Source organism: Carlito syrichta, unplaced genomic scaffold (assembly GCF_000164805.1).
Source record: "Carlito syrichta isolate Samal-C Ts95f unplaced genomic scaffold, Tarsius_syrichta-2.0.1 Scaffold303179, whole genome shotgun sequence".
Classification (NCBI taxonomy): Eukaryota; Metazoa; Chordata; class Mammalia; order Primates; family Tarsiidae; genus Carlito; species Carlito syrichta.
The window spans coordinates 755,181-782,699 of NW_007247275.1; the positions used below are offsets into that span (position 1 = coordinate 755,181).

At 41.1% G+C, this 27,519-nt stretch overlaps 1 protein-coding gene across 1 annotated transcript in view; it reads right to left on the minus strand.

The window, feature by feature from the left end:
• The window catches only part of ADAM12 (ADAM metallopeptidase domain 12), a 332,164-nt gene that overhangs the window by 266,324 nt on the left and 38,321 nt on the right, over nt 1-27,519 (minus strand). The window contains exon 4 of the mRNA XM_021712307.1: nt 2,750-2,823. Coding sequence (XP_021567982.1) covers nt 2,750-2,823 — 74 coding nt within the window. The remainder of the gene's footprint in view (nt 1-2,749; nt 2,824-27,519) is intronic.

The following is a 27,519-nucleotide window of genomic DNA, read 5'->3' on the forward strand; positions in this document are numbered from 1 at the left end:
AACCGTCTCATTGGTCAGGCCCTCCATTGTACTGGTTGTTAAATACTTAAATGCTTATATTTTTATGTTTGGGTTCTTATAACTTCATTTGAATAAACTCTCTGAATTGGATCTATTGGTCCAAAGATGGTGCAAACTAAAAATTCTATTCTATATTGAATGATTAATTACATTTTGTGTCTGACAGCACTACAAGTTAGTTGTATATAAGCATTTCATACTACTCATAAAACTAGAATTTCTAATATTCACTGCCTCAAAGGCATAGTCCATTTGAAATAGACATGTAATCTGTTTCAAAAAATTGTTATACTTAAGTATGTTGGGTAATGCATTATTAAAATAGCAATATAAGCATGTTCTAATTATGAAAAAAGTACTCTTAACAGAATCGAATCTCTAAAATCTGTACAAGTAATTCAATTCAAATAAAACTATCGAATAGCATAGTTAAATACTATATATATTAAATACTCTCTATGTATTCCAAAAATGTAGGTTGACAGTAAGGTCGAGAAAAGTAAACTGAGAAGAGATAGTTTTATGTCTTCAGCTTTTCTAATTTTGAGATTATCTCCTGAAAGTCAGAGAATTGGAAGAGAAAAAATTAAGCCACTTTAAAAAATGATATTTATACAAGTTAGCTACTGTCTAGGAGTCAACATGTAATATACTATCTGCAGTAATGAAAGGTAAATCATTTTCAAAGGGCCCACAGAGAGGGCTATTAAGCCACTTTACAAACTCAGAGAACCATATGGGCTTTAAGAAATTATTTCTCTATGGAAATGTATGTCCATTAGAAAGCTAAATGAAGTAGCAGATATTAAATTGCACGCCGACTATGATACCGATGAAGAAGACAAAAGAAGCAAAGCTTTGTTTAAAAAAAAAAAAAATCTATATAAGTCACCAAAATATTAACCAGGGTTGTGTTTGGTAGTAGACTATACTACACACACACACACACACACACACACACACACACATACACACACACATTTTTTTTTTTTTGGTTATTTGTTCTACCCACCACCCCCTACCCCCATGTTCAACTTTCTTCTTTGGGCATGCTATTCCTTTCGTAGTAAAATAAATCACTTTAGAGTTTTATGAAGTCTATTTTGGCTTCTCTGACTGCACCTGTAACACCAAATACAAAGTTCAGAAGCCACCTCCTTCAGGCTGTGCACCACGTCCCTCCAACAGTCTAACAAGATGCAATGAAGAAGCTCTGAAATCCCTCTGAGACTTCCCTCAACAATCCACTGAGAAAATGCATCTCCATGGAAGTCTTATTTTCTTTTGATCTTTCAGGGAATACCTCCACTGAGATATTTTCAAAGCTATATCTAAACAGATATGTATAAAACTTTAAACGCCCCACAATATTCACATGGAAAAAAAAGAGAGTACAAAAATAGGTACTTTGCTAAGAGAGACATATCAAAAGCGATATATAGTTTTCTGTTCAGATCCTTGATTATCTAATACATGCACCTGGACTTCTATTTCAAGATCATCAAGTCACAAGAAAAGCTTAAGACACACGATTTCCTGTTTACAAAGCTTTTGATCCAATTTAACAGGGAGGGGTAGGCTTGTCAGAAAAACAATGCAGAGGCCAGTTTCAGATCCCAGGGAGCAATCCAGGTGATTTTACATACGTTTTAATATATTGCGTCATGAGATACTGAAGGTTGGGTTTAGCCAGCTCATGACTTTCGTCTAACTTGCTTAGTACCTCCACATCAAAGCACTGATACAAGTACATGAGCTGACTCGTTTACATGGAGCCACTGAGTCAGGTTTCTGTGAGTTCATAGCCCTGGGGGAACTCCTTCCTCTGAGTCTGTCCTCTGTACTGCCATTTCAGCAAAACTCAGCGTTTTGCTAATGGGTGAGTAACAGGAACTGGTACGCCAGTACTTGTAGAAGAGATACACTGCTATTTTGAATCAAGCAGGACCGGGAACATTGATGTACACCTTTATAACTTTAAATACAGATTGCTTATTAGAAGAAACCAATAGGCTCTTTTTTCCTAGTCCTAATGAAATAGAATTTCAAGGAATATTTAGATCTGAGGACTCTTTGGGGCTAGCCAGAGTGCAAAGAATGACAAGAAAATGAGTTGTTTTTATTTATGCATGTAGGTGGACATATTTTTCTACTGGTAAGGCATACAAAAATATGTTATAATGTCCATGTGGTCAGAAAAAAATATATGATATCATTTTCTGGAAATTTATATAATTTTCCAAAGAAAGACAAAATTTTTAAATAGAAAGAGGAAATAAATAGCTCAAACCACTGGAGTTAAGCTTTGAAAGAGAAAATAAACTCTTGGTATTTCTCAGGGAGAAAAGAGTTTCTATCCATTTGAAGCTGTTTCCTCTTATATAATACAGGAATTGTCAAAAGTCAACTAATTATGGAACATTGTTATTTGAATAGAACAATCCTATCCTTGAAAAATCAGACTCTGAGAAAAACAAAACAAAACATCGGAACTATGAAAAAAACACTTGCTGAGTTACAAAGTTCCTTTTTAGAGTGATGAAATTCTTTAATTTTCCATTGAATAATTTTTTGAAGTTAATTCCAGTCTCAAATCCAAATTTGGATTACGAATCCACACATTTAGCTTCATTTCTCTAAATGTCAACATAAATCACACAGCTCTCTTCCATCCATGTTGTCTTAACTTTCTCCTATCACGCAATAAACAAGAATTAATCAGACTTACTTATTTCTTTCCAGATTTAGGATGAGGTCTTTGCTTTCCAGTTGTATTCGAACATTCAGCACTTCTGGATGATTCTGAAAGATTAACATGAAAACAGTTGAAAACATGTGGATCGCCAATATTTGAATACGCTCCGTTGGCATATTCAGTGGAGGAAAAGAAAAGTCTATTTTCTTCTTGGGAACTTTCTGAGACTCCAAGTGTAGGAGCCCAGGGCAAGAGCTGGAAAACACAATACTCTCCTGCATGGCACAGACATGGTCCAGCACCCTGTTCTTCGGCCAGATGCCCTTGGGGACTGTCTTGACCCCCCCCATGCTCCCTCTCACCCCATCAACTGCTTCCTTGGTCTTCCCTGTTCCCATGGTGGGGAACTTCATTTCCCTGACTGCTTGTACTGGAGATGAGATTTCATTTTTGAGGCACCCTGCTCCCTCACCAACTTCATCTAATCCATGAAAAGTCCTGTGAGTTTTACCTTCTGAAACACGTCCCCTGCTGTCTGGGCTTCACATCTCTATCCTGCTGCAGCTCCACCCACAATCCTCTCTCATCTGGATTATGGCAAAACCCTTCCAATCCAGGTTACTTCACATCTGTCTTGGCTGTCCTCCTATCTATCTCTTCTCCAGGGACAACGAAAGGATATCTTTAACAACCCGACCTGATCCATCGAAACCTGCTTAAAACAAGTCTGTCCTGGCTTTCCCTACACCTCTGGTGCATGCTGACTTTTCAGCAGGGCCTGTGATATCCTGTCCCTGTGGCCTGGCCTTTTTCCTTAAACACACCAAGTTTTGTGCAGCTCTGAGCCTTTGCACATGCTGTTTCTTCTACCGGAAATGTTTTTCTCCTTCAGGAGATAAAATTAGGTGCAAACCCAAGGTTTTTTCTTATGGGCTTTAAGATTTTGATTTTCATCAATGAACCATATTATTTTAAAGCGACTTAAGCTTGAGAGTTAAACTGGCAAATTTCCATATACACAAAATTCTTATGTTTATTTTCTGTGTTTAAATGGGTCTTTTTTTTTTTTTTTTTTATAAATTTGCTCTAGCAAAAGCCTGCACAAACACACTTCTTAATTTGTATCTTTTGACACTGGTGTGTATAAGAATTGTATAGATTTCTCTGTTTGCTGAATTTTTTAAATTAATATTACTATTCAGTCCTATGTGACATTTAACACACATCATTTCTTTTTCATATAGTGTGTAAAAGTGTTTCTCAGTCCTGTAGATGTATCTGTTTGAGTTTTTCACAGGGACTTTTGCGTATATTTGCTTATATTAACTGACACTTGGACTTAATTTCAAACACATATAATGCTTTCTCTAGAATTTCCAATATGTATTAATAATTATATCTTTGAAAAACAAGATGATTAATTATGTTTACAATAAAATATTAGAATAAAATGACTCAATATTCTGTGATATATATATTTGTGTGCATGAAACTAGTTGTTTTGTGTGCATATATAAATAACTTTAATTATAAATTGTGTTTGCCTAAGATATGAACATATATATCACATATCTTAAAGAGAAATCCTGACGTTGTATTTATGAATAAAAATAAATTATTTGCAGCATCCCTTTTACCCCAAAGAACTGAGCTAGTTTAGACATGAACACGTGTACTAATTTCACATAATGTACCTACAAGAGCTGTTATGAAGATTCTAATGTCAACATCTTGCAAAAAAATACGTTCTTCTCCAGGGAGGTAAGAAGATCTTTATATATTTTAGCTGAAATATGAATGGTACAGGAGAAATCAATGGAGAGGGAGGACTTACAGCTACTTTAATTCAAAACCACAAATTGCCTAGACTTCTTAAAAGTGTGTACTCATTCCATCTTCTTTTATGGTTATCCATTGAAGCCAAGAAAGTAGTGCTGATGAAATTCAGCATTCCTTTTCTTAAAAATGATATATCGATTACCCTAATGGAACTGTGCTTTTTGTTGAATGTTTAAAGAGCTGCATTTGCTGAATACATCAATGAAATGTTAATCAATAGGCCAGAAATGTTTTGGCAGCAATGATATTTCTGGGTTTTTTTTGTTTGTTTGTTTGAGTCGGAGTCTCACCCTGTCTCCCTAAGCTGAAGTGCAGTGGCACACACACTCATGATCACCCCAGCAATGACTTGCAGGGCTCAGGCAATCCTTCCGCCTCTGTTTTCCAAGTAGCCAGAACTACAGGCACACGCTACCACACCCGGCTAATTTTTGATTTATTGTAAAGACAAAGTCTTGCCAAGTTGCCGGGCTGGTCTCAAACCTGTGGGCTCAGACAATCCACTTGCCTCGGCCTCCCAAAGTGCTGGGATTACAGGCTGAGCCATTGAGTTCGGTTTTTTTAATTGGGAAAGTACATCTTAAAGAATGCACAAAATGTATAAAAACCATTTGAAAAGCAACAATAAAATAATCACCAGGGCATCTACCCCCCAGCTGAAAAAGCAGACTATGGCCCTAATCTTAGAAGCCCCTGAATTATTTTGCTAGGGCTGTCATAACAAAACACCACAGACTGGGTGGCTTAAACAACAGAATTTAACTTTCTCGTAATTCTGGAGGTTAGAAGTCATGATCAGGTTGTTGGCAGGGCTGGTTTCTTCTGAGACCTCTGTCCTTGACTTTCAGATGACCCCTTTCTTGCTGTGTCCACATACAGCCTTTGACTTGTCTATGTCCTAATCTCTTATAAGGACTTCAATACAGGAATGGGGGTGGGGGAGGGAAAAGGAGAGGCAATTCAGTTTACACATCACCTTATGCTAAATTCATTGTTACATTTCTCATCAGAGATAACCGTTATCCTCAATTTTCTAGTCATCCTTATCTTTATTTTCTCCACAGTTTTATACCCGGTGTTCGAGGGGAAACCCCCTAAACACCCAGAATTTCTTTATAAAAGATTGTGTATTTATTCTTATATGTTTAAACTTCAAAGGACTCCACATTTGAGGCGATACACCTACTGAGACGCTTTTTCCACTACTCAAAACCGTTTTTGGACTCATCAGTTTTGATGCCTTTTAGTTCTGCCATTTTTTTGTTTTACCTCTTCCACATGGGCAAAACGTTTCCCCTTGAGGACTTTTTTTCATCGGGAGACCAAACAAAGTCACTGGGGGCCAGATGGGGTGAATAGGGAGGGTGAGGCAGGGGGGATCACACCGTTTTTGGTAAAAAATAACACAATATAGGCAGGTGTGCTAATAAATCACCCATCACGAAATGGGCAAATGTGTTGAAAGAGTCGCCAAAAAAAAATTCACTGAAGCCGACGCAGCCTCTTACAACAATGCTAGCTGGTACACTGATACTGATGGATTTCTAGAACACTTACCTAGTGGGGGCAAGCCTGCACTACAAGGGCTCTACCCTCCAAAAAATAATTCTGTTTTTTGGGGGTGTCTCCCCTCACGCATATTCCTTAGCCATACACTGTTGAGTCTTACTCAGTTGTTGTTTTTTGTTGTTGTTGTTTTTTGAGTTGGAGTCTCACTCTGTCGCCCAGACTGGAGTGCAGTGGCCACTCCCGGCCACCGCAGCCTCGATCTGCTGGGCTCCGGCCATCCTTCCGCCTCGGCCTTCCGAGTAGCCGGAGCTACAGGCCTGCACTACCACGCCCGGCTGATTTTTTGATTTATTGTAGAGATGAGGTCTCGCTGCCCAGGCGGGTCTCGAACCCGCGGGCTCAGGCCATCCACTCACTTTAGCCTCCCAAAGGTGCGGGATGACAGGCTGAGCCACCGAGCCCGGCTACAATTATTTTCTTCTTGTCTTTTTACCCTCTGAGTGTGTGTTCCGATGCACAGAATACCTTCATTTTAATAAAGTCCTCCACAGTTTAAACTTCTTTGTGCCTCCCTTGAGAAATTCTTCCCTACGCCAAGGTCAAAAAGGAGTCTATGTCGTCTTCTAAATTTTGCGTTTCACATTTAAGACTTTATCCCACCCAGACTTGATTTTAATGTTTAATGCAGGGTAGGAGGTCAATTTTACTTTTTAAAATATGACGAACCAACTATTACAGCACCACTTGTTAAAAAGTCTATCCCAGCCGGGCTCGGTGGCTCAGCCTGTCATCCCGCGCCTTTGGGAGGCTGAGGTGAGTGGATTACCTGAGCCCACGGGTTCGAGACCCGCCTGGGCAGCGAGACCTCATCTCCACAATAAATCAAAAAATCAGCCGGGTGTGGTAGCGCAGGCCTGTAATTCCGGCTGCTGGGAAGGCTGAGGCGGAAGGGTCGCCGGAGCCCAGCAGGTCGAGGCTGCGGTGGCCGGGAGCGGCCACTGCACTCCAGTCTGGGCGACAGAGTGAGACTGCAACTTAAAAAAAAAAAAAAAAGTCTATCCCTCCTCGACTTATCTGCAGCAACGTGTGGAGGTCTGTTGCTGAGCTAATACCCTATGTCTCACTGTCTATCTGTGTACCAGCACTACCCTGTGTTAATTACTACAGCTTTACTATGAGTCCTGATATCTGGCAAGGTAAATCTTCTCACCTTCACCATCTTGGCACACTGGGATTGCGCCACTGTCTTCTGGCTTCCATTTTTGTCACTGAGAAGTCAGTTCTCAGGTCCCTGGTACAGAAGACCTATCTTTTCTCTCTGGCTGCTTTTGTAACCTTCCCTTTTTCTTCCATGTTCAGCAGTGTCACCATAACATGTCTGGATGTGGGTTTCCTTTTATTTGTTCACTTTGCCTAGTCCTTCCTTGGGAGAAGAGAATGTTCCTGTATTCTCCTCTTCGTCAAGGTAGGTTTATTTCTCATTCACCTGTATATACCTGCCTTTCTTCCACAGTGTTCAGGGCTCAATGGAAGAGTGGAAAAAGAAGGTGGGGCCAGGGGGTGTGATCCAGGACTGGAGACTAAGCAGACAGGAGTAGTCGAAGACCAAGGGAGAATCCCAGACTGAAGGTAGAGAGCCCACAGATGCCAGCCAAAAGAGGGCTGCAGACTGAAAGATTAAGCAGCACTCTGTGGAAGGGACATCCTGGAGAGAAAAGAACCAATTCCTTTGGAAAGCTGAGCAGAAGGGAAGGAAAGAGTTGTGCCAGCATTAGACCTTGGAGGCAAGTTCTCTTCAACAAAGGTGCCAAGAGGAAGTCATGACCAACCTTCCACAGTTTCCTGCTTCCTCCAAAGTCACAAGACATGTTTTTTCAGTTTGAAAGGACAAGCGAATCAATGTCTTTTCTTCTTCTATTGCATTGACTCTTAAGCTATAAGGCAGTGATATTTATTGATATCCCTGCTTACCTATCTGAATGCGTGCCTGTGCAGGTACATATGTGTGCAATCATATTATCATACAGGACCTCAGCTGACATCCCAGTTTATTATAGGGTTTTTCATGAAATAACTCCTGCTGTTTTTACTTACATGCCATTTCGAATTCTATTCAGAACTCAGATATAAGGCCTCTTGCTGGGGCCGTGGTAGGCCAAGGAGATAAATTCCAAAACTGATACAGCATTTATCTTTCCTAGGACAGAAGCTTAGCTACTGGGTCTCACTTCTCAGACACGCTACTCTCAAGGCACATGTGTGCCTTCCTCGCAGAAAGGAGGTTTTGGCAGGTTCCTCCTGAAGGTGAGCCCACAGGAGGAATGTGTGGCCAGCATCCAGCTGCTGACCTCTGGGGCTCTCAGTGCTGGTGTTTCTCAGATGCTTCCCACAATGCACCTGGTCAGGACATCCTACTTAACTAAAAGTATAAACAGACATGTAAAAATGACTAACTGATTAGCTACAGTTTTTTTTCTTCTTCTTTTTGGTATTATCCATGTTGTGCTTCTTTTATTTGTATAATCGGAGGCTGACCCAAATGTTAAGGTATTTTTCACCCAGAATGAATGTAAAATAGCTGGAGTCCATAAATGTAACTTTTCATGGGTTGTAGAGTATGTTTTTTTTTTCTTCCTCCAGTGGAAGCAATGACACACAGCATCATCTCCTTGGGGTGTCTATCTCTTTAAAGAATAGGAAAATTTTTAACAACTTAGAAAAATCTGCACCTGAAGGCAAAATAATGCAGCCATCGAATGGCATCAAGGCTGGCAGGCAGGAGGGAATTACCATCCAACAAACAAGATTGGGGTCCATGGCCAAGTCCACTCCCATCACGATGCCTAGTTTATCCTTTCAAAGACTATGGTCAGTTCTGAGCCAAGGTCATTCATCTCAGCCATCAATACTGGAAACTCAGAGGGATCTAATTGTTCAAGCAGAACAACAAAATTAAAATATTGCATTCAAGGGAACTCTAAAATAACGAGATCCCTCTCCAGCACTAAATAAATGCTTCAGGCTGTAGCCCTGGCATTCATGGGGCATGAGGGAGTCATTTATTGCTATGAATATTTAGAGGCAATCTTGATTACCATTTTAATATTAGTGTGATAGTTCCACAGTCTGGAAGATATGCGCACTGTGGAATTTAGAGAGGACAAAATTGAATTAACTGCAGTATAACACAGTAAGGAATTAAGGCACTGCAGCACCATAATGGGCTGTCCCTGGCTTGGGCCTGTTAGCTATTACATAAATGATGATAATGTTTATTCATGAGTTATTGGCATTATTGTAAAATTAACATTAGCAAACAACCTGTCAAAATATGTAAGATAGTACATAGTATCCTTAGGTAAAAGCTGCTTTTGAAAGACATAAAATGTAGTTTGCAGTTGCTTGTGTGTTAAAATGTTGAATTATTTTTAGTATGGAATTTCTCACTGTATTTCTGTAGCATAATAGATTCTCATTTTCTCAACTCACTTCTCCCTCCCTACCAAGAAAAGTCACAGCCGTATCACCTTTGGTCTGAGTGATGCTCTCAGCTAAAGCTCTTTGTTCCGTTGCCACTAGTACGATCACAGATCCTTAAGTTTGTAGCAAACATTTTTGGTTTTAATTTTAGATCATTTGAGCTTTAGCCAGAGCATCTTAAGACAGCTGATTCTGAAGCAGAAAGCAGTCATTTGTTCCCTTCTTGAGCTTCCTGTTGGGTAGGAAGCGGGGCGTGACAATATGACTTGTAAGAAAGCAGTCTGGAGAACACCACGATGCTGATTTCTCAAACGTAACATATCTAAATTCAGTTTTTATTTTACTCCCCACACCCTCCATTACAAAGGGGAGGTTGGGAAAATCCACCCTAGCAGTCTACCCGGATTCCCCAGCTTAGTGATGTCCTTTCTGACAACCTTTCAGAGGTGACTATTGTGCTTAGGATAAAACTGTGGCCTTCAAGTTGTGAAGGGTCTGGACTCAGCTCACCTCATGGCCTCAGCTTGAGCCCATCACATGCTTGCTCAGGAAGCTTCCGACTCACTGCTGAACTGGCTTTTGGGTCCCTGTACCTGCTGACTCTCTTTGAAATGTCCTCCCTGGCCGGGCTCGGTGGCTCAGCCTGTAATCCTGTGCTTTGGGAGGCCGAGGTGAGTGGATTGCCTGAGCCCACAGGTTCGAGACCCGCCTGGGCAACTGGGCGAGACCTCATCTCTATAATAAGTCAAAAAATCAGCTGGGCGTGGTAGTGCAGGGCTGTAATTCCGGCTACTTGGACGGCTGAGGCGGAAGGATTGCCGGAGCCCAGCAGGTCAAGGCTGCAGTGGCCGGAAGCAGCCACTGCACTCCAGTCTGGGTGACAGAGTGAGACTCCAACTCAAAAAAAAAAAAAAAAAAGAAAAGAAAGAAATATCCTCCCTGGGAGCTTTGTGTGGCTTGGCCTCCAGGTGTCGACCTGGACATCACAGCCTCACAGAAGCCTTGACCATGAATGTGGGTCTGTTTGCTCTTGGCCACCCAGTTCTGTCTTTTCCTAGCAAGTCTCATCATTTGTCATTATTTACTGGTGTTTTTATCTTACTTGCTTACAGGTGATCTCCCTGGGTAAAACAGAAACTTCACAAGGACATAGAATTGGTCTGCTTGTTCCACATTATGTCCTGCACATCCAGGTCAAGGCCACCTAGAAAATTCTGTGGGATGAAGAATGCGGGGGGGAGGCTGTAGGTGGTGGTAGAACACTGACTGGGAGATGGGTAGTAGGGAAGAGACCCCAGTGCTGTACTGGTCACCTGAGAAGGTATAAAAGGGATCTCTGGACTGTCTTCTCCATCACCGGCTGTCCCAAGCAGAAGGCTATCATCCTTCCCTCTGGCCCCACGGCATGCCTGCCTCCTGTCCTAAAGGGACACAAGCAGCTACATAAGGATACCTTCACCAGGAGCGAGGGAACCCGGCTTTTGAAAATGGTCTTGGGTTCTGTTCTGAGAAGAACAGGCAGGGCTTGCCCCGTGAGCTGAATTTCTTACATTGGTACTGAGGACCGGATAAAAGTGACCAATGAATGCATGTTCCCAGCCCGGCTTGCAGCACGCTTAGCTATCTAAAGAAGATTCCAGCTCCCCCTGCTCAGTTTCTTTGGACCTCAATGATTAAAAAAAAAATCGAAAATAAGACAGACAGCACAGAGCAGGGCAGCAGAAGGATGAGCCAAAAGGCTTTTAATAATATGTGAATCCAAAAACAAGATCATGGAACCAACCATGCCTTCCATCACAAGAGGACTGGATTAAAAAAATATGGTACATATACACAATGGACTATTACACAGCCATAAAAAAGAATAAAATCATGAATTTTGCAGCAACCTGGATGGAATTGGAGTTTATAATACTGAGTGATCTCTCACAGAAACAAAGATCTGAGTATCACATGTTCTCACTCATATAGCGGACCTTGAACATCTATCATAATACTGTAAGAAAAGGATTGACAGTGGTGAGAAACCATGGCGGGGGGGACAGGGAGGGGAAAGGAGGTGGGATTAATGGTAGTCAATATCTGTCTGGGGACGGGTGGGGGCACACCTCATCAATAAGAGTACCTGCACAATGCATATTTGTATACCTAACCCTTAACTGTACCCCACAATTTTAAAATAAAAAATATATTAAAAAAATATGTGAGTCAAAATGCTAGGCAAAGAGTGAAGGGGAGTGTGGTGACATCATAGCCCTAGTGACAGGACTACAGGGTGACATGATATCCTCGGTGTGGGACTGTGTAGTGACATGATGGCTTAGGGTCAGGACCACATGGTGACATGGTGGTCCCAGGGACAGAACCCTGTGGTAGCATGATGTCCCAGGGACAAGACTATGTGGTGACATGATGACCCTGGAGAGAGGACTCCATCATCCTGGTGGCTTGGGGGCAGGATCATGTGGTGACATGGTGGCCCCAGGGACAGAACCATGTGGTGATACGGTGACACTGGGGACAGGACACGGTGGCAACATGGTAGCCAGGGGCTGGACCATGTGTTGACACCATGTTGCTGAAATCAGCCTCTGACTTGGGCCCAGCTAACACCAAACCCCTCCAGGCTGTAGGACCACATGCTCACACCTATGCTGCCCTCCCACTTTCTCCTGCCTCTAGACATCTTTATCGGCAGCGAGGTGAGGTGAGATGAGCTTATCCGTTCACCTCACTGCCTGCCGAAGAGTGTCAGGTGCCAAGGTGAGACGGCAGGGGGCCAATGGCTAAGATGGGACTTTCCTGTCCTCCATGCACCTCGTGGGTTCCCAAGGACCAGTCGTAGCCCTCATGCCATGTGTTCAGCATCCTGCATCTATAGGTACCAACTCCTCGGGAATGTTCAGAGTCAATGCTGGCTGCACCCCCAGAAGCAGGGCCTGGGAGGAGGCGTACTTGTCATGTGAAGAAGACCTGGATTCAGCGAGCATCCTCAGACTACCTCCAATAGCCCAGAAGAAAGTCGTGGAGCACCTCATTGAGTCCTAGGAGCATTCTAAGTTGAAAGTTTATGGATATGCAGCAATTCCTCTCCTTTGCCTGTTTCATTTCATCTCGGAAGCGTAGTGTTTTTCCATTGATGAGACTACACTGGGAGGGGTCCCTGGCTAGAAGTCTGGTCAGACAGTGGCCATGGGCCGTGAACTGCAGGCCAGATGTTGAACTCTGCTGAGTCTGTTTCCTCACACGGTGATAAAAACATGTTTCCTGTTTATTGGGGTGGTGCTCAGGGGCCCCCAAGCATGTCTATGTTCTAACCCTGGGAACCTGGAACCATGTTACCTTACTCGGCAAAAGGGACTGTGAAGATGGCCCTTGAGTTGGGGGCATGATCCTGGATTATTCGGATGAGACCAGTGTAATCATGAGAGTCCTTGAATTCAGACAAGCTTTCAAGGCTGGGCTCAGAGAGGTGACAAGAGAAGGAATAGACTCGCCCCGCTCACTCTGAAAGTGGCACAAGGGAGCCATAAACTAAGAAATTCTGTTTCTTCACGAGCCAGGAATGGCCCTCCATGTAACGGGCAGCAAGAAAGAAGGGACTGTGTTTCTACAACCACAAAGAACCGAATTCTGCCAACATCTCACACGAGCAGGAAATGGGTTCTTCCCCGGACATCTACCAGTAGTCCTACCCACACCAGGATTTGAACCTGGTGAGATTCGAGGTAGAGAACCCAGCCATGGCGCACTGGACTTCTGACCTTGAGAACTGTGAGATGATCAATGGGTGTTGTTTTAAGCCACTTAAGTCGTGGCGATTTGTTACAGCAGCACTAGACAACTGATATAATTAGGACAAGTGCTTTGAGATTCAAATGGCAAAATGGCTGTTTGGAAACCATCATGCATGATAAAAGGAAAATGCATACTGATTATAGAAATCCAATCACAAATGAGATTGCCGCTTCACAGCACGACAGTGATAAGATACCGTTTCACTTATTATTTATTGCTATTTACCCAAATGGCACCCCTTTTGTACTTTTTTGCATTTAGATAAAGATGGGCATAACAAATGAGGTTTTTAAAAAAGTTTTCAAAAAGGAATATTATTATTAATTGAGGGCCTATTTATGAGCCAGGCACCAAGCCAGTTCTGGGTTGGTGACTGAAAGCAACTTAGCTTTCCTCTTTTTTCATATGAGAAGAGGCATTTATGTCATATGCGTATGACCAGTAATAGAAAGATGTAGAAGGTTCTACAGGCCAGGTACGGTGTCTCACGCCTGTTATCTCAGCACTTTGGGAGGCCGAGATGGGAGGATCACTTGAAGCCAGGAGTTCAAGAAGGATATAGAAGGTTCTAGAAGACCTGGGTGAATGCAGCACGATAGGTGAATGTACTTCATTGTGATGTGAGATATTTTAAAGGTAACACTTTCTAAGATATGCTTACTGATATAACCAGATGCAAAATAGCACAGAGCATTGCTTTTTAGAGTGGCTTGCTCAGCCTTATAAGACACAGGCGGTGGTAAAAATAACATATGCTGTGTTTATTATTGTGGTTTCCAATTCAAAGTTCATTTATCTAACTAATCTGATGTCTGAAACAGTCATCAAATGTACCATTTTTTTTCTGCAATACCATTTCAAAACTGTCAGTCAGAGGAGGTTAACAGTTGAAGTTGCTATTTTGTTTGCAGGCAAACTGTCTCCTAGAGACTACCCCATTCATATGTTGACTAGGAGCCATTTATAAAGCATCACTGTAATCTCTTTCAAATAAATATTGCAGAAAATAATAAATCCTTTAAAGAGTAAGCCTACTATCCATCACAGAGGCACTGCCGAGTCACTGTGTACCAAGCGAGGCCGCGTGCAAACAAGTTTTTCTACTATAAACAGAAAAACTGTTTCCAGCTAATTGCTCACTTTTTATAAAGCACATTCTCATGGCATCATGAAAACGCATACTACAAGCATCACAAAGATCTTGCAAAAAATTCACATTTCGCAGCTCCGGACAAAAATGGAAGTAAGTCTATGCCCAGCTTTTCCCTTTGCTTGCCTGTCTGGCTGTTTCTTGGAAGGACAAAATTATGGACTTCGCGGCAACTTGGATGGATTTAAAGTCTATCATACTTAGTGATCTATCAGAGAAACAAACAACTGAGTTCCACATGTTCTCACTCATAAGCAGACCCTGAACATTTATCATAAGACTCTTAAGAAAGGGATTGGCAGTAGTAAGAAATTGTCGGTGGGGGAGCATATAACATCAATAAGCATACCTGATCACAAACCAGGCCAAGTAGGGACCAAAGGGAGGCCCAAACTTTACCTGTACAGTAACCACTTATGTACCTAGACCCGAATTATATCCCATACTGTTAAAATAAAAAATATAAATAAAAAAGACACTTCCAGCAGATCTTGCACCCCAAATTAAAAGGCTACAGTGTTTAAAACTCACCAGCTCCCTTCATATCTCTTCTCAGCTTCCCTCAGTGCATTCCTCATTTTGTGACACACACACCGCCCTGCTTTTTTACCCTGTTGTCACCATCACCATTCTGGGCATGTGGGTAATCACACACTTGCAATAATTCTGCCTCTCTTTATCCTCTTGGTTCCACATTGGATTAGTCGTTGAGTTCTGTGACTTCCCCTTGGAGCATCTCTGCAATTCTTTCCATTTCTGCTGAATGGTCCTCACTTCAACTCTCCTCTTGGCTGCCGTCATCAATCAGTTCTATACCTTGCTCTCTGAGCTGTTTTATTAAGGAAAGAATTAAACACTACTTCTCCCTTTCATCTTGGGTGTAAAGGTCAGGTTTCCGAGCACCTCACTCCTCAAGCTGCCGTCCTCTCTTCTTCCATCCCACTCAATGACCTCAAGCGGGGTTGACATATTTTCTCTAAAGAGCCAGATAATAAATCCTTTAAGTTTTGTGAACCACGCAGTCCCTGTCATGACTGACTACTCAACTCTGCCACTGCAGTGCAAAAGCAGTCATAGACGATATGAGCAAGTGTGGATGTGCTCCAAATAAAACTTTTCTAATTGTCACTGAAATTTGAATTGTATATCCTTTTATGTGCTAAGAACAATTATTCTTTTAATCTTTTCTCCGGCCATTTGAAAAGGTGACAAAATTCTCAAACATAGGCATGCATCAAAATCACCCAGACAGCTAGCTAGCTGAAACAGAAATCATAGGGTCCACTGTAGAGTTTCTGATTCAGTAGATCTGGGCAGAGCTTGAGTATTTGCATTTCTAACAGGTTCCCAATTGATGCTGATGCTGCCGGTTCGGGGAACCACATTTTCAGAGCCATTGTTCTCAATCAAATTTCACAGGCCAGTTATCCGGGAGGCTACTTCAGCCTGTAGCTATCACTGGTTTGGCTCCAAAGTATGCATCGTCCAGTGTTGTCAATCTGATCAAGTTGCTGACCTCTAAGAGCCAGGAGAATTCTCAGACAAATCTGAAAGTGTAGCTTTTTGAAAGGGAAAAATATCAGAAAAATAACAACCCGGGGCTTCTACTCCTGCTAACAACTGGCTGAAACTAAACACAGCCTGCCAATCGCCCCAGCTGCACCTACCCTACTGTAGTCACACATGGAGCCCAAGGGTAAAGGTTCTCTATAATCTTCTGCCTGGCCAGCTTCACTTGTTCGGAACATCGGTCTGGCCCCTAGAGCCATTGAGTTCACAATCCCTGGTCTCAAATCAAACAGGATGATGGCATTTAATCTGTGTGAAATAAATGAATGAATAACCTATTCCTTCGTTTGCTTTCCCCTCCTACTCCCTGAAATGCTCCCCCATTCCATAAGTTCCCCTCAGAGCTCCTAGCCTTCAAAACCCTTGCTGATAGCTGCCTTAAGTACAGTAATTTCTGTTCCCAGCTATTTACTCCATAGGCTACAATCTCCTTGAGGACTTAGCCCAACTTGGAAAATCCATCAGTGTTCCTCAAGCACTGCTTTCTTCTTCATAGAAAGTGTGAAGTCAACGCTTTTGGGGATTAACTGTATCAATGCATTATAAAATACTGCTTATTCATTCCTTCATCAAATGCTTACACGGCAGATTTTGATACTGTGCTAAGTGCAGGCTGTCGACCCTGACAACCAATCATGATCTTTGCTGCAAATTTCAATATCATTAACATACCTCGTTATACTGAACAAATGAATTGACTCCCTACCTGATTGTTGAGGGGTTGTCAAAGTTAAGTATTTAAATTCACCCCTAACACAGATAATTTTCAGACAAAAATAGAAAATGTAATGCTTGCAGAGGATGAGGCTGGAATTATTGCAAGTGTGTGATTACCGAAGTCTTAGACTATTTTGAGTCTTCCTGGATTGTTCCACTTGAAACTAAACTGTAAGGGTGAAAATGCAACAGCATTTAAGAGGTCACTGTGGAAACCACAGGACTTTCCCTAGGAAAATGCTAGCTGCCTTGAGATGGACATGATAAACAAAGTTCAGTTACAAGCTGTGTCTTCATTTCCTTTAGGGGCTACATGTGGCTTTGGTTTTGGGAGGACAGCCAGAAGTGCTCAGGTCCCCTCCTTGTCCCACTAGGAAGAGGAAAAAGTTGCTCTACTCCTAAGAATGACCATATAAGTGATGAAACCCTGGGCAGATAATCAATTTAATTGGACTATAAAATGAATGTTGACCTGATGAAAGGAAAAACAGAGAAAGGAAAGACAAGATAGCTGACAAACACAACACGTAGGTATGAAAAATTTATAACTGACCAGCGTGATCTTTAACCCACAAACCGAACTTTCATTATATTCTAAAGATGTAATGTCATACAGAGATTCCTGAACTTCTGCTGAAAATTTTTTTATTTGTAATAATTTCAAAGGGAATAGTTCACAAAAGATTTCTGATGAGTTGCAAGCTAGAAGGCATCTCACATAAACAAAATTGTGTGTGTATGTGTGCATTTTCTTTAAATATAAAGCAGAATGTTACCTAAAGGGGCACTGGAATAAGATAATATAAAAACTGTTATATGATCATCAAGCTTAAGTAAAATGTTTTCCTGCTAAATATTTACAAATAGAATATCTTAGTTGGGTATGCTGGGTCACACTTCTAATCCTAGCACTTTGGGAGGGCCAGGCGGGAGTTTAACCAGCCTGGGCAACATAGCAGGACCGTCTCTACAAAAAAAAAAAAAAAAAAGAAAGAAAATCCAGATTTAGTGGAAAATAAAAGAAAGTGACTGACAAAAGGAAGGGGTCAATTCAATCCAACAGTAGCTTCACAAGAAATTAAAACTCATTTTTCTTCTAATAGCCTATTTTCCTCTCTCAAAATAAATTAGAATCACATAGATCTGGCATCAGATCTAAGATACATCACTTACATTTAAAAAAAAAATAAAATGCTGGGAAAGTAACTGCCTGTCCCTTATTTTTAAGTATTTTCAAATGTAGTTGAGAAGAACTGCATTTCAAAGTCATGCAAAGTCACCTGGACCTGTGTTACTCTGTCATTGTTAACTTTGAGACCCAGCTCCCTCACTCGCTAATCACAAAATATCAGCTGGAAGGATTAAATGACATGGTTGGACCGCCTGGCACACAGGAAGCACTTAATGTGACTGACATACTGCTGTTTGTATTGGTCATACCTCTGTTCCCTTTGTCTAAGAATATGTTTTCACCCTCCAATCCAACAAAACACTCTTGTTCTTACTACCTGGTTTCCGTTTTGTTGTAACCCATAACAATCTTATCACAAAAATGCACATACACATTTATTTCTGCTTTCCTATTCGAATTGAGAAAAAGAATCACTTGTGAAAACTTAATTCAACCTGTCAATCATAGATATCTGAATGAGAAAAGTTAATAAATCTCTTCTTAATAATTCTAGGGGATTCTATTCCTCACCACAAAATCACGCACACTTTGTTGCTCCCATTTCACTTGTACATTTTTTTTTTTGCCTATTCCAGAAGGATGATGTTTATAAAGAAAAAAAAAAGGAACAAAACAAACAAATGAGATATGGAGTGGACAGAAGGCAAGCCTATCTTTCTTCCTCTTTAGAATCAAAGCTAAAAATAAGCCACAGGGATGAAGTGTTGGACAACAGAAAACACACACACACACATATGAGTAAATCATGCATCTACACACCTTCCCTGCTACAACCAATTCAAAGTCCTGGCAGGCAGAATGCATGAAAGGCAGTAACTTAAACTGCAGTAAGCTCCTATCCTTCCCTGTGTGGGGGGATCATCACAAAATCCATGCCAATACATCTTGTTAAATAAAATATTTGGAAGGTATCAGCTTGCCCCTTATTTTTAAATACTTTCAAATGTAGTTGTGAAGAATGACATGATCAAAGTCATCATTCTTTCCCTCAAACACACCTGTTGTAGGGGATACACACGCTGTTCCTTCAATTGCTTTCCCTGTGGCATGGTTACAGACCAGTCTAAGTTCTGATCACTGCTCTGGAAGCACATCAGGTTCTTTTTAAAATGCACCCACAGTTGGAATATTTCAGATATGAGCTACCTAACTTAGAGTTCACTGAGACCCCCTTATCCCCATATCTGTAGCTTCAGGTTCTACAGATCCTGTCCAGGAGCTCATTAGCTTGTCATCTGCGATGAGGCCCAGTTCATTCTTATATGAATTGCTGTTATACCAGATTTCCCAATCTTGACCCTGTTCCACTAGTGTTTGTTTGTTTTGCTTTGTTTTGTTTTAACTGCAGGCCTTGTCATGTTACCTACTGATTTGTCTTATAAGTTTTGACACATAGTTCCACACTACTGAGAACTTTCAAAGCTATGATTTTCTCAGTCAACCTGGTAGCTGTCTGGGGCTCTGTCAGGTTTATTAGAGTATGAGATACTGGTATTGGTGTGCTGTCAAGAAATGGGGTACCTCCATACACAGCTGGTAAAACTATAAGGTGGTACAGTCTTCCATGATGCAATCTGGAAATAGTTTTCCTACTCCTTAAAAATGCATGTAGCTTTGATTCAACAATTCCACTCCCAAGAATTCATCTAAAGGAAATAACCAGAAAAGTATGCATAGATATAAGCAGAAAGATATTTAGCATAGTTCACAGTGAAAATTCAGAAATCACCTCCATATCCATCTCAGGGAATGGTTACAAAAACACAGAAATTAAATGACATGATATTCCATAGCTGTTAAACTGATGGTACCCTTTTGATGACAGTCAGTCATTTGGAGCTCTCCTCCAAATGAAAACAACCAGAAAAACTGGAGAAAGAATACAAAAACTACATTTGAAAGCAATGTAGAGTTTCCAAAGTAATGAAGAATTCTGAGGTCATGACCGATAAGAAAATCCAAGCTGTAATCCTAGAATTCAGAGTTGACTTTTGCACTCAAGGCATCCGCAGCTATTAGAAGAGGCTGTGGAGAGGTCAAAAACCTCAGCAGGACTTCCAACAGACTCACAAGGTGAAGGGGACAAAAATTGGATAGGAGGGTCTGCTAAAAAGTAGACTTGTAAACTCCACTCTGGGCTTTGGGCTGGGAATTAAAAGTGCTGTGCCCGAGGAGAAGGGGTAAATGGCAAGTCGACTAGTCTTCATAGAGACTGAAACCAGCTCAGTCCTGATCACAAGTTTCCCCAGCTCAGGCACCAGCCATGTAACATAATCTGGTACCTCAAATTATCTTTAAGCTTGCCATACACAATGTCTGACACTAAAAAAAATAACCAGGCATAAGTGAACATCAAGAAGATGAGACTGAAATACAAAAAAAAAAAAAAAAAAAAACGTAATAGACACTGACCTATAGGGGATCTAGTTAGAGGAACACAGAAACAGAAGTGAAAATGCTACGCTTAATACGAAATTTTGGCAGAGAACTAGAACCACATGGAAATGTAAAACCGGAAAATACAACTCAACAAATAGGTTCAACAGTAGTTTCAAAACAGCTGAAGGAAGAAGTAGTACAGTGGAAAATGGTTCTGAAGAAAATATGTAGGACTAAAGCAGAAAGAGACAAAGAGTAGAAAATTTAGAAAAAAACTTTAGACATGATGCTTTAAGACATGATGAAAGGTATATGCAATCAGAGACACAGCAAAGGAGACAAGAAAAAACATAGCAGAAGCAGTAGTTGAAGAGAAAATAACCAAAACATTGTCAAAAGATATAAAATCCCACATTTAAGAAAATACCATGAAATCAAAGTATTATAAATAAAAAACAAAAGCCACACCTATGTGAATCCCAGTAAAGTTGCTAAAAAACAGAGACAAAGAAAAAAGAAACAAACTTAAGAGATTCACAGAGAATACACCATATTATTTAAAGAAAATAATTGCCACCTAGATATAGCCCACGAAATATCCTTCAAAATTGAAAGTGAAATAAAATCTTTTCAGCCAAACAAAAATCGAGAGAATTCAGCAGCAGCATTAAAGGAATAGTAAAGACCTTTCTTTAGGCAAGAGGAATATTACCTTTGACAGTTTCTTGGAGATGGGAGGAAGGAACAAAGAGGTAAGATTAACATGTGGGAACTTCTAACTGCTTACCAAAGGCATTATGCAACAATCAGAAAGAGGGAGGTAAAAAGAACCCAGTAAATGAGTTTACAGCAGTTTAAACACAGCTAATTTCCACTTTCAATGTCTTCATTTCCAATGACATATTTTTCAACTGGAAGAAGATTCCATCACCCCAGGCCTTGGTGTTCCTGGCTGGAATTTCGGTCACTAGAGATATGACCCAGATTTCTTCTGGGTACATTCATTTCTCCATTTTTCACTCATTTATTCAACACATCTGGTGAACATCTATTATGTGCCATGCACTGTGCAGGGTTCTGGCATCTCAGAGATAGACATCCATTTCCTAGGTAAAGAAGAAAAATTCAGGAAAGCTCAGTAACTTTCCCAAGGTCACTTGGCTCCTAAGTGGCAGAGCCAAACCCTGGATATGTTTTCTTGTCATGGATTTTTTCACTAAGCAACACTTATCACCAATAAAAATAGCATATACGCAAATGATAATCTGGAATTCCTTATATTATGTTCTCTTTTTCCCTAATGTTTTACTGCCATTAACACTCAGTTTGTTTTGCTCATATCCCTGTATCACTGTCACTCCCTTGGCCATCTTCAAATTATTCCCTTTCATTCTCTTTCCTACTCTTTAAGTTTTTGTAGGATAAAAATATCATAAATTAATAAATAAGCCGGGCTCGGTGGCTCAGCCTGTAATCCCGCGCCTTTGGGAGGCTGAGGTGAGTGGATTGCCTGAGCCCACGGGTTCGAGACCCGCCTGGGCAGCGAGACCTCATCTCTACAATAAATCAAAAAATCAGCCGGGCGTGGTAGTGCATGCCTGTAATTCCAGCTACTCGGAAGGCTGAGGAGGAAGGATCGCGGGAGCCCAGCAGGTCGAGGCTGCGGTGGCCGGAAGCGGCCACTGCACTCCAGTCTGGGCGACAAAGTGAGACTCCAACTCAAAAAAAAAAATTAATAAATAAATCTTGCAACCTTCCATTTCTTTCTTTTTTTTTCTTTTTTTGACTTGGGGTCTCACTCTATCTCCCAGACTGGAGGGTGGTGGCATGATCACAGCTCACTGCAGCCTCAACCTTATGGGCTCAGGCAATCCTTCTACTTCAGTCTTCTGAGTAGCTGAGACAACAGGCACACACCACCACACCTGGCTGATTTCTCTTATTTTTGTAGCAATTTTGCCCCGTAACCCGGAATGTGTGACTATGTCGGGGACATTTTTGGCTGTCACAAAAGGTGATAGGTGCTACTGAAATCTACTGTGTGAAGACCAGGACACTGCTAAATATTGTACAGTACACAGGACAACTTGCTCCCTCCCTCAAGCAAAGAATTATCCAGTCCAAATGTGAACAGTGCTATTGTTGAGAAAACCTCGTTTAAACTTTTCCTCTTGAATAGCTGTATTTAACCAGATGGTCTATAACCTTACAAGCAGTAACAACCCACTGGCTTATACAGCTCCAGCTCTTGTTATTTTATTTATATATGCAAACAGATGTGTTATGTTCTTTTTAAGACCACCTTTGAATGAGAGAAAACGTGCCAAAATATAACCACATTTGATCTATGTCAGTGTGAATATATTTTCATTCAGTTCCAAAATGATGACACATTGGAAATTAGGTGCATTTAATCTGGGAATGTTTTCTGAAAGGGAGGTCTTCAGTTCTTATTTAAAGGAAGAGTAAGGCCTGCTGGCGGGAGGAAAGAAGAATCTTCATGTTCCTGGGTCAAATGTGCAAAAACCTTGAGGTAGGCTAAAGGAACATGGGGTGGGAAGTAGGGTGGTTGACATAGGTGAATCTATGGGGTTTGAAGGAGGGGACTGTGTTTATATGAGGCCAAGGCTTGTAGGGTGTGACTAATTGGCAAGAAGCTTTGAGGACAATCATCAAAGGTTGTATTTAATCCCAAGCAATAAAGAGGCAGGGACCAATTATGAGTCCACTGAGAAATACTCAGAAGACAAAAACACATCAGTCCACTCTCCTCTGATTCAAATGGCAGACATTGCCCTTTACAAAAACATTCTTATGTCCTCCCTAATTTCCAGACACAGTTAATATTCTGCCTTTTAAACCATAGCTTATGCTTGAGACTGGAGTCTAATCACTTAATATCTTTCAAGTTTAAGGAACATATATAGGCGGTGTGTATTATGACCATGGGACAGCTTGAGCCACTTAAGAAAAACTTCAAGTCCTAATCATGTACAAAAGCATCCTGGTCTTATCTACAGTTTCAACATTCTCTGGAGAAACAATAATCTGTAGTGTGTTCTCCAGAGGGATTCTCAGGGTCATCCAATTCTGATGCTTAAATCAAATAACCATTTGGCTTGATTCTCTTTTTGTTCTTCAAGCCCCACCAACCCCACCCCTGGGGGTTCATCAGTCCAAACAGTCCACTCTGCTTCACCAAGTCTGTTTCTATGCCAAACTCTGCAAGTTAAACCTTTAGCCTTTCGACTAGCCTCCTACAAATGAGGGCTCGGATTAAATCCTCACTAACTTGTTCTTGTTGTGGTCACAGATGTGTGTCTTTTGTGTGCAATCTCAAGGCGTTTGGACTGCAAATGGAAAGTCAGCATTTTTAATAAAGTAATTGGTCTTCTATAATATGTTAAGCATGATAAATGAGTTTCACCAAAAAACAAATTGTTATGAGAAGAATAAACACAATTAGATGGGAAAAATTCACCTCTTGCATGAGGACACTTAAGATAATGAGTGGGGGGGGGCGGTCTAAGACACTGGAGTGTGAACAAGGAGGAGGTCTTAAGAGGTTGAAATGGGCTGGGTGTGGTGGCTCAGCCTGCAATCCCAGCACTTTGGGAGGTCCGGGTGAGAGGATTACCTGAGTCCAGGGTTTCGAGACTAGCCTGGGCAACTTGGTGAGACCTCGTCTCTACAATAAATCAAAAAATTAGCCAGGCACGGTGGCTCACACCTATAGTTCCAACTACTTGGAAGGTTGAGGCGGAAGGATCGCCAGAGCCCAGCAGGTCGAGGCTGCAGTGGCCATGAGTGTGCCACTGCCCTCCAGCCTGGGTGACAAGAGTAAGACTCCAACTCAAAAAAGGGGGGGGGGGCTTGAAATGATCTTTAGAAGTTTAATACAAAAGCACAGTTGTCTTCTATCTAGAGCCAGTTTGACCTTAGTTGTTTTTAGAAAAGAAACCACCAATGGTAGGATGTTTCATTATGCTACATTGTAAGTCGTGACTGAAAAATAACATTTAGAAAGAAAGAAAGCCATTTTGGAAATGAGATATATGCACCAACAACAAAAATGGATTGCTCCAAAATGATAAAGGCTTAACTGTATATTTTTGCGTCATAATGCAGTAAATCACTGCTTCCAATTTCTACGGGTTGAATACGATGGGAGTGATGCCAGAAGTGAAGTGACTTTTTAAAGAAGGGAACAAAGGAAGAGGTGGTACAACTTTGAAACAGACTGGCCATTAAGGATAAAAAAGAATATAAGCCAAGGATGGAACAAAGTAGGTAGTAGGGTATCTGGGAACACACTGATGTCCAGTGGAAAATGAGGGAGAGAAGGCTGATTTGATCATTTCTGATAGTTGATATGCTAAACATTTTTACCTATTTGAAATTAATGTTTTATGTACAATGTGACCCACTGTTGTTTCAGGAAGCATGGATATTACTTTTTACTTGTTGGTTGGTAAAACTCCCATTCATCACAGGGGGCTTTTCATCCCTTTGGTATTTCCAGTTGCTCATACTAACCTATGTATATCATCAAAGTAACAACAGCTGTTTTTATCACTGCTGTCATCATGCTGGAAAAGTGCAAATATATTTGTACAACTTTTCTGAGAAAAACTGTCCTTTTCCCTTTTATTAAATTGGGTCTTTCATGATTACTGGAAATAGTTAAGTAGCTGTAGAAATCCGATTAGAAAGAGTAATGTAACAGCCCATACAGGGGTCCCAGTCCATTTCCCAAGACAGAGCATTAAATTACTCTCCAAGAAGAAAAGCTTCACATATAGAGAACTTCTTCTTCAAGAAGAAAGTTAAGAAAACCTTACCCAGTTCAGGCTCTTTGATATATCTTGAGGTGAGGTATTATGCTTTGAGCAAACCAGGGAATGTGGTAAAGGGAAATTATTTCTGCACAGAATTTGTCCAGGCCACTGGACAGGGAAGCAAACAATATATGTGAATACTGGCCTAGTCATATACCAGTTTTTGAAGCAGATTAACCCCGCATAGCAAAGCCTCTTTATCCATAGTGGCTTTGGCTTTCTTAATTATTGCTAAGTTAAGCCTCAGCTTGTTTCTCCTAACAAGGAGAACAGCTTGTTCTCCTTTACCATCACATCATACACCAAACTGACTGCTTCATAGAAGAGCAAATTCCCCCAGGATGGTATACTATTATTTGACCATAAACTATTAACAGGTTAATGAACCATATTGTAAATTCACAGCCTTTCTCAATCAGACCGTCTCTAGAGTTAGGCTATAATGCTTTAAGATAGCCACTATATATGATGAATTAACTTATCTTCCATGCATTTAGAATGGTGCTAATTGTGTATCATTCTTGGAAGAGTTGAGAAAATAGACATTCAAATCATTTTTTGTTTTGTGGTTGGAATGAGACACTCTGATTAAGAAAGGTTGTGTATTACACAAGCACCCCAAATCAACAAATTGATTAGCAATGAAATAAATAATAAATATAATGGAGACAAAGAGATAAAACATCAACAGTATAGAGGTGAGAGCCAAGATGGGCAACTAAAGACATCACATGATGGCTGCTCTCAGCAAAGAAATCTGTATGGAGGAACAGACCTCGAGCTTTGTGGGTCAGACTGAAAACCCAAGCTGAGGTTTACCTGGGGATGTGGAGGACAGACAACTCCAAACCCCTGACATCCCTAGAAGTGGCCTCATCTTGAGATGGGGAAAGTACCTTCGGAGATGGAAGGAGTAAGTGAAAACTTTTCTGGGAGCCTCAATGCTGTGGCTGCTGACCCCATAGAGAGAGACTCAACAGAAAGCACCTTGCAGAGGTGATCTGTGCCATGTAGTTGTTCCCCCTTTCCTCCATCCATACTCTACCAGTGAAGCAGTGCCAGACGGTTTCCCCCAGTTCAACCCTTTTCCTGCCATAGTTGCCCCTCTTGCAGGTAGAGGGCGGTCAGGTTAAATAAATGATGCCAACTGCCACCCCAACAGCAGTAACCTTATTTAATAAAATAACAACAAAACAAAAAATAGAAATAGAACAGTCTTCTCTCAAGATTAGGAAGAACCAGTAAAAAGCACCAGCAATCTCCAAAGACTTAACAAATTGACACTCACAAAGGGGCTTCCCAGATCCCAAGGAATGGAACACACCCAGAATGACCTGTCCTTGATGACAGACATAGAATTCACACTATGGATGGCACAGACACTCAGTGGGATTCATGAGCAAACGGACACACAAATCATTCAGGCCATGAAGACAGTGCAGGAAGTAAAAGCTGACCTGGCTATTCTAAGAATGAATGAAACTGAACTTCAGAAAATGAGGAATTTGCCCTGGAATTTCAAAACATAATAGCAGCTTCAACAGCAGAATCTACCAGGTAGAGTAAAGAATCTCAGAGTTTGAGGATCAAATTGTTGGGCTAACCTAGTCTGATAAAAACAAAAAGAAAAGAATTAGGAAGAATGAGCAAAGCCTACAAGAGGTTTGAGATTATGTAAAGAGACCAAATCTACAGTTGGCTGGCATTCCTTCGAGAGAATGGAAAACTGAGAAAACCCCAAAACAAGTCTTCCATGATCTCATCCAAGAAAACACCCTATCTCACTAGAGAAGCAGCCATGCAAATGCAAGAGACTCAGATAACTCTTGTGAGGTATTACACAAGAAGATCATTCCCAAGCCACAAAATAATCTGTCTCCACAAGGTAAGCATGAGAGAAAAAAATTCTAAAGGCAGCTAGAACGAAGGGACAGACTACCTACCAAGGAAGAGCCATCAACATTGTAGCAGACCTCTCAGCAGAAACCCTACAAGCCAGAAGGGACTGGGATCCCATGTTTAGCATTCTTAAATAAAAGTAATTCCAGCCAAGAATTTCCTACCCTGCCAAACTAAGCTTCATTAATGAAGGAGAATTAAAATCCTTTCCAGACATTCAATCCTTAAGAGAATATGCCAGCTCCAGACCAGCTCCTGAAGTGATGCTTAAGAAAGTTCTAAGCACAGAAACAACAACAAAAAAATGGTTCTACCCATTACAAAAGCATAGTTAAGCATGGAGTTTACAGATCATACAAGTCAATCACAAAGCCTAAAACACAAAGCAACCACTTAATGGCAATATGACAAGAATAAACCCCTACATATCTAT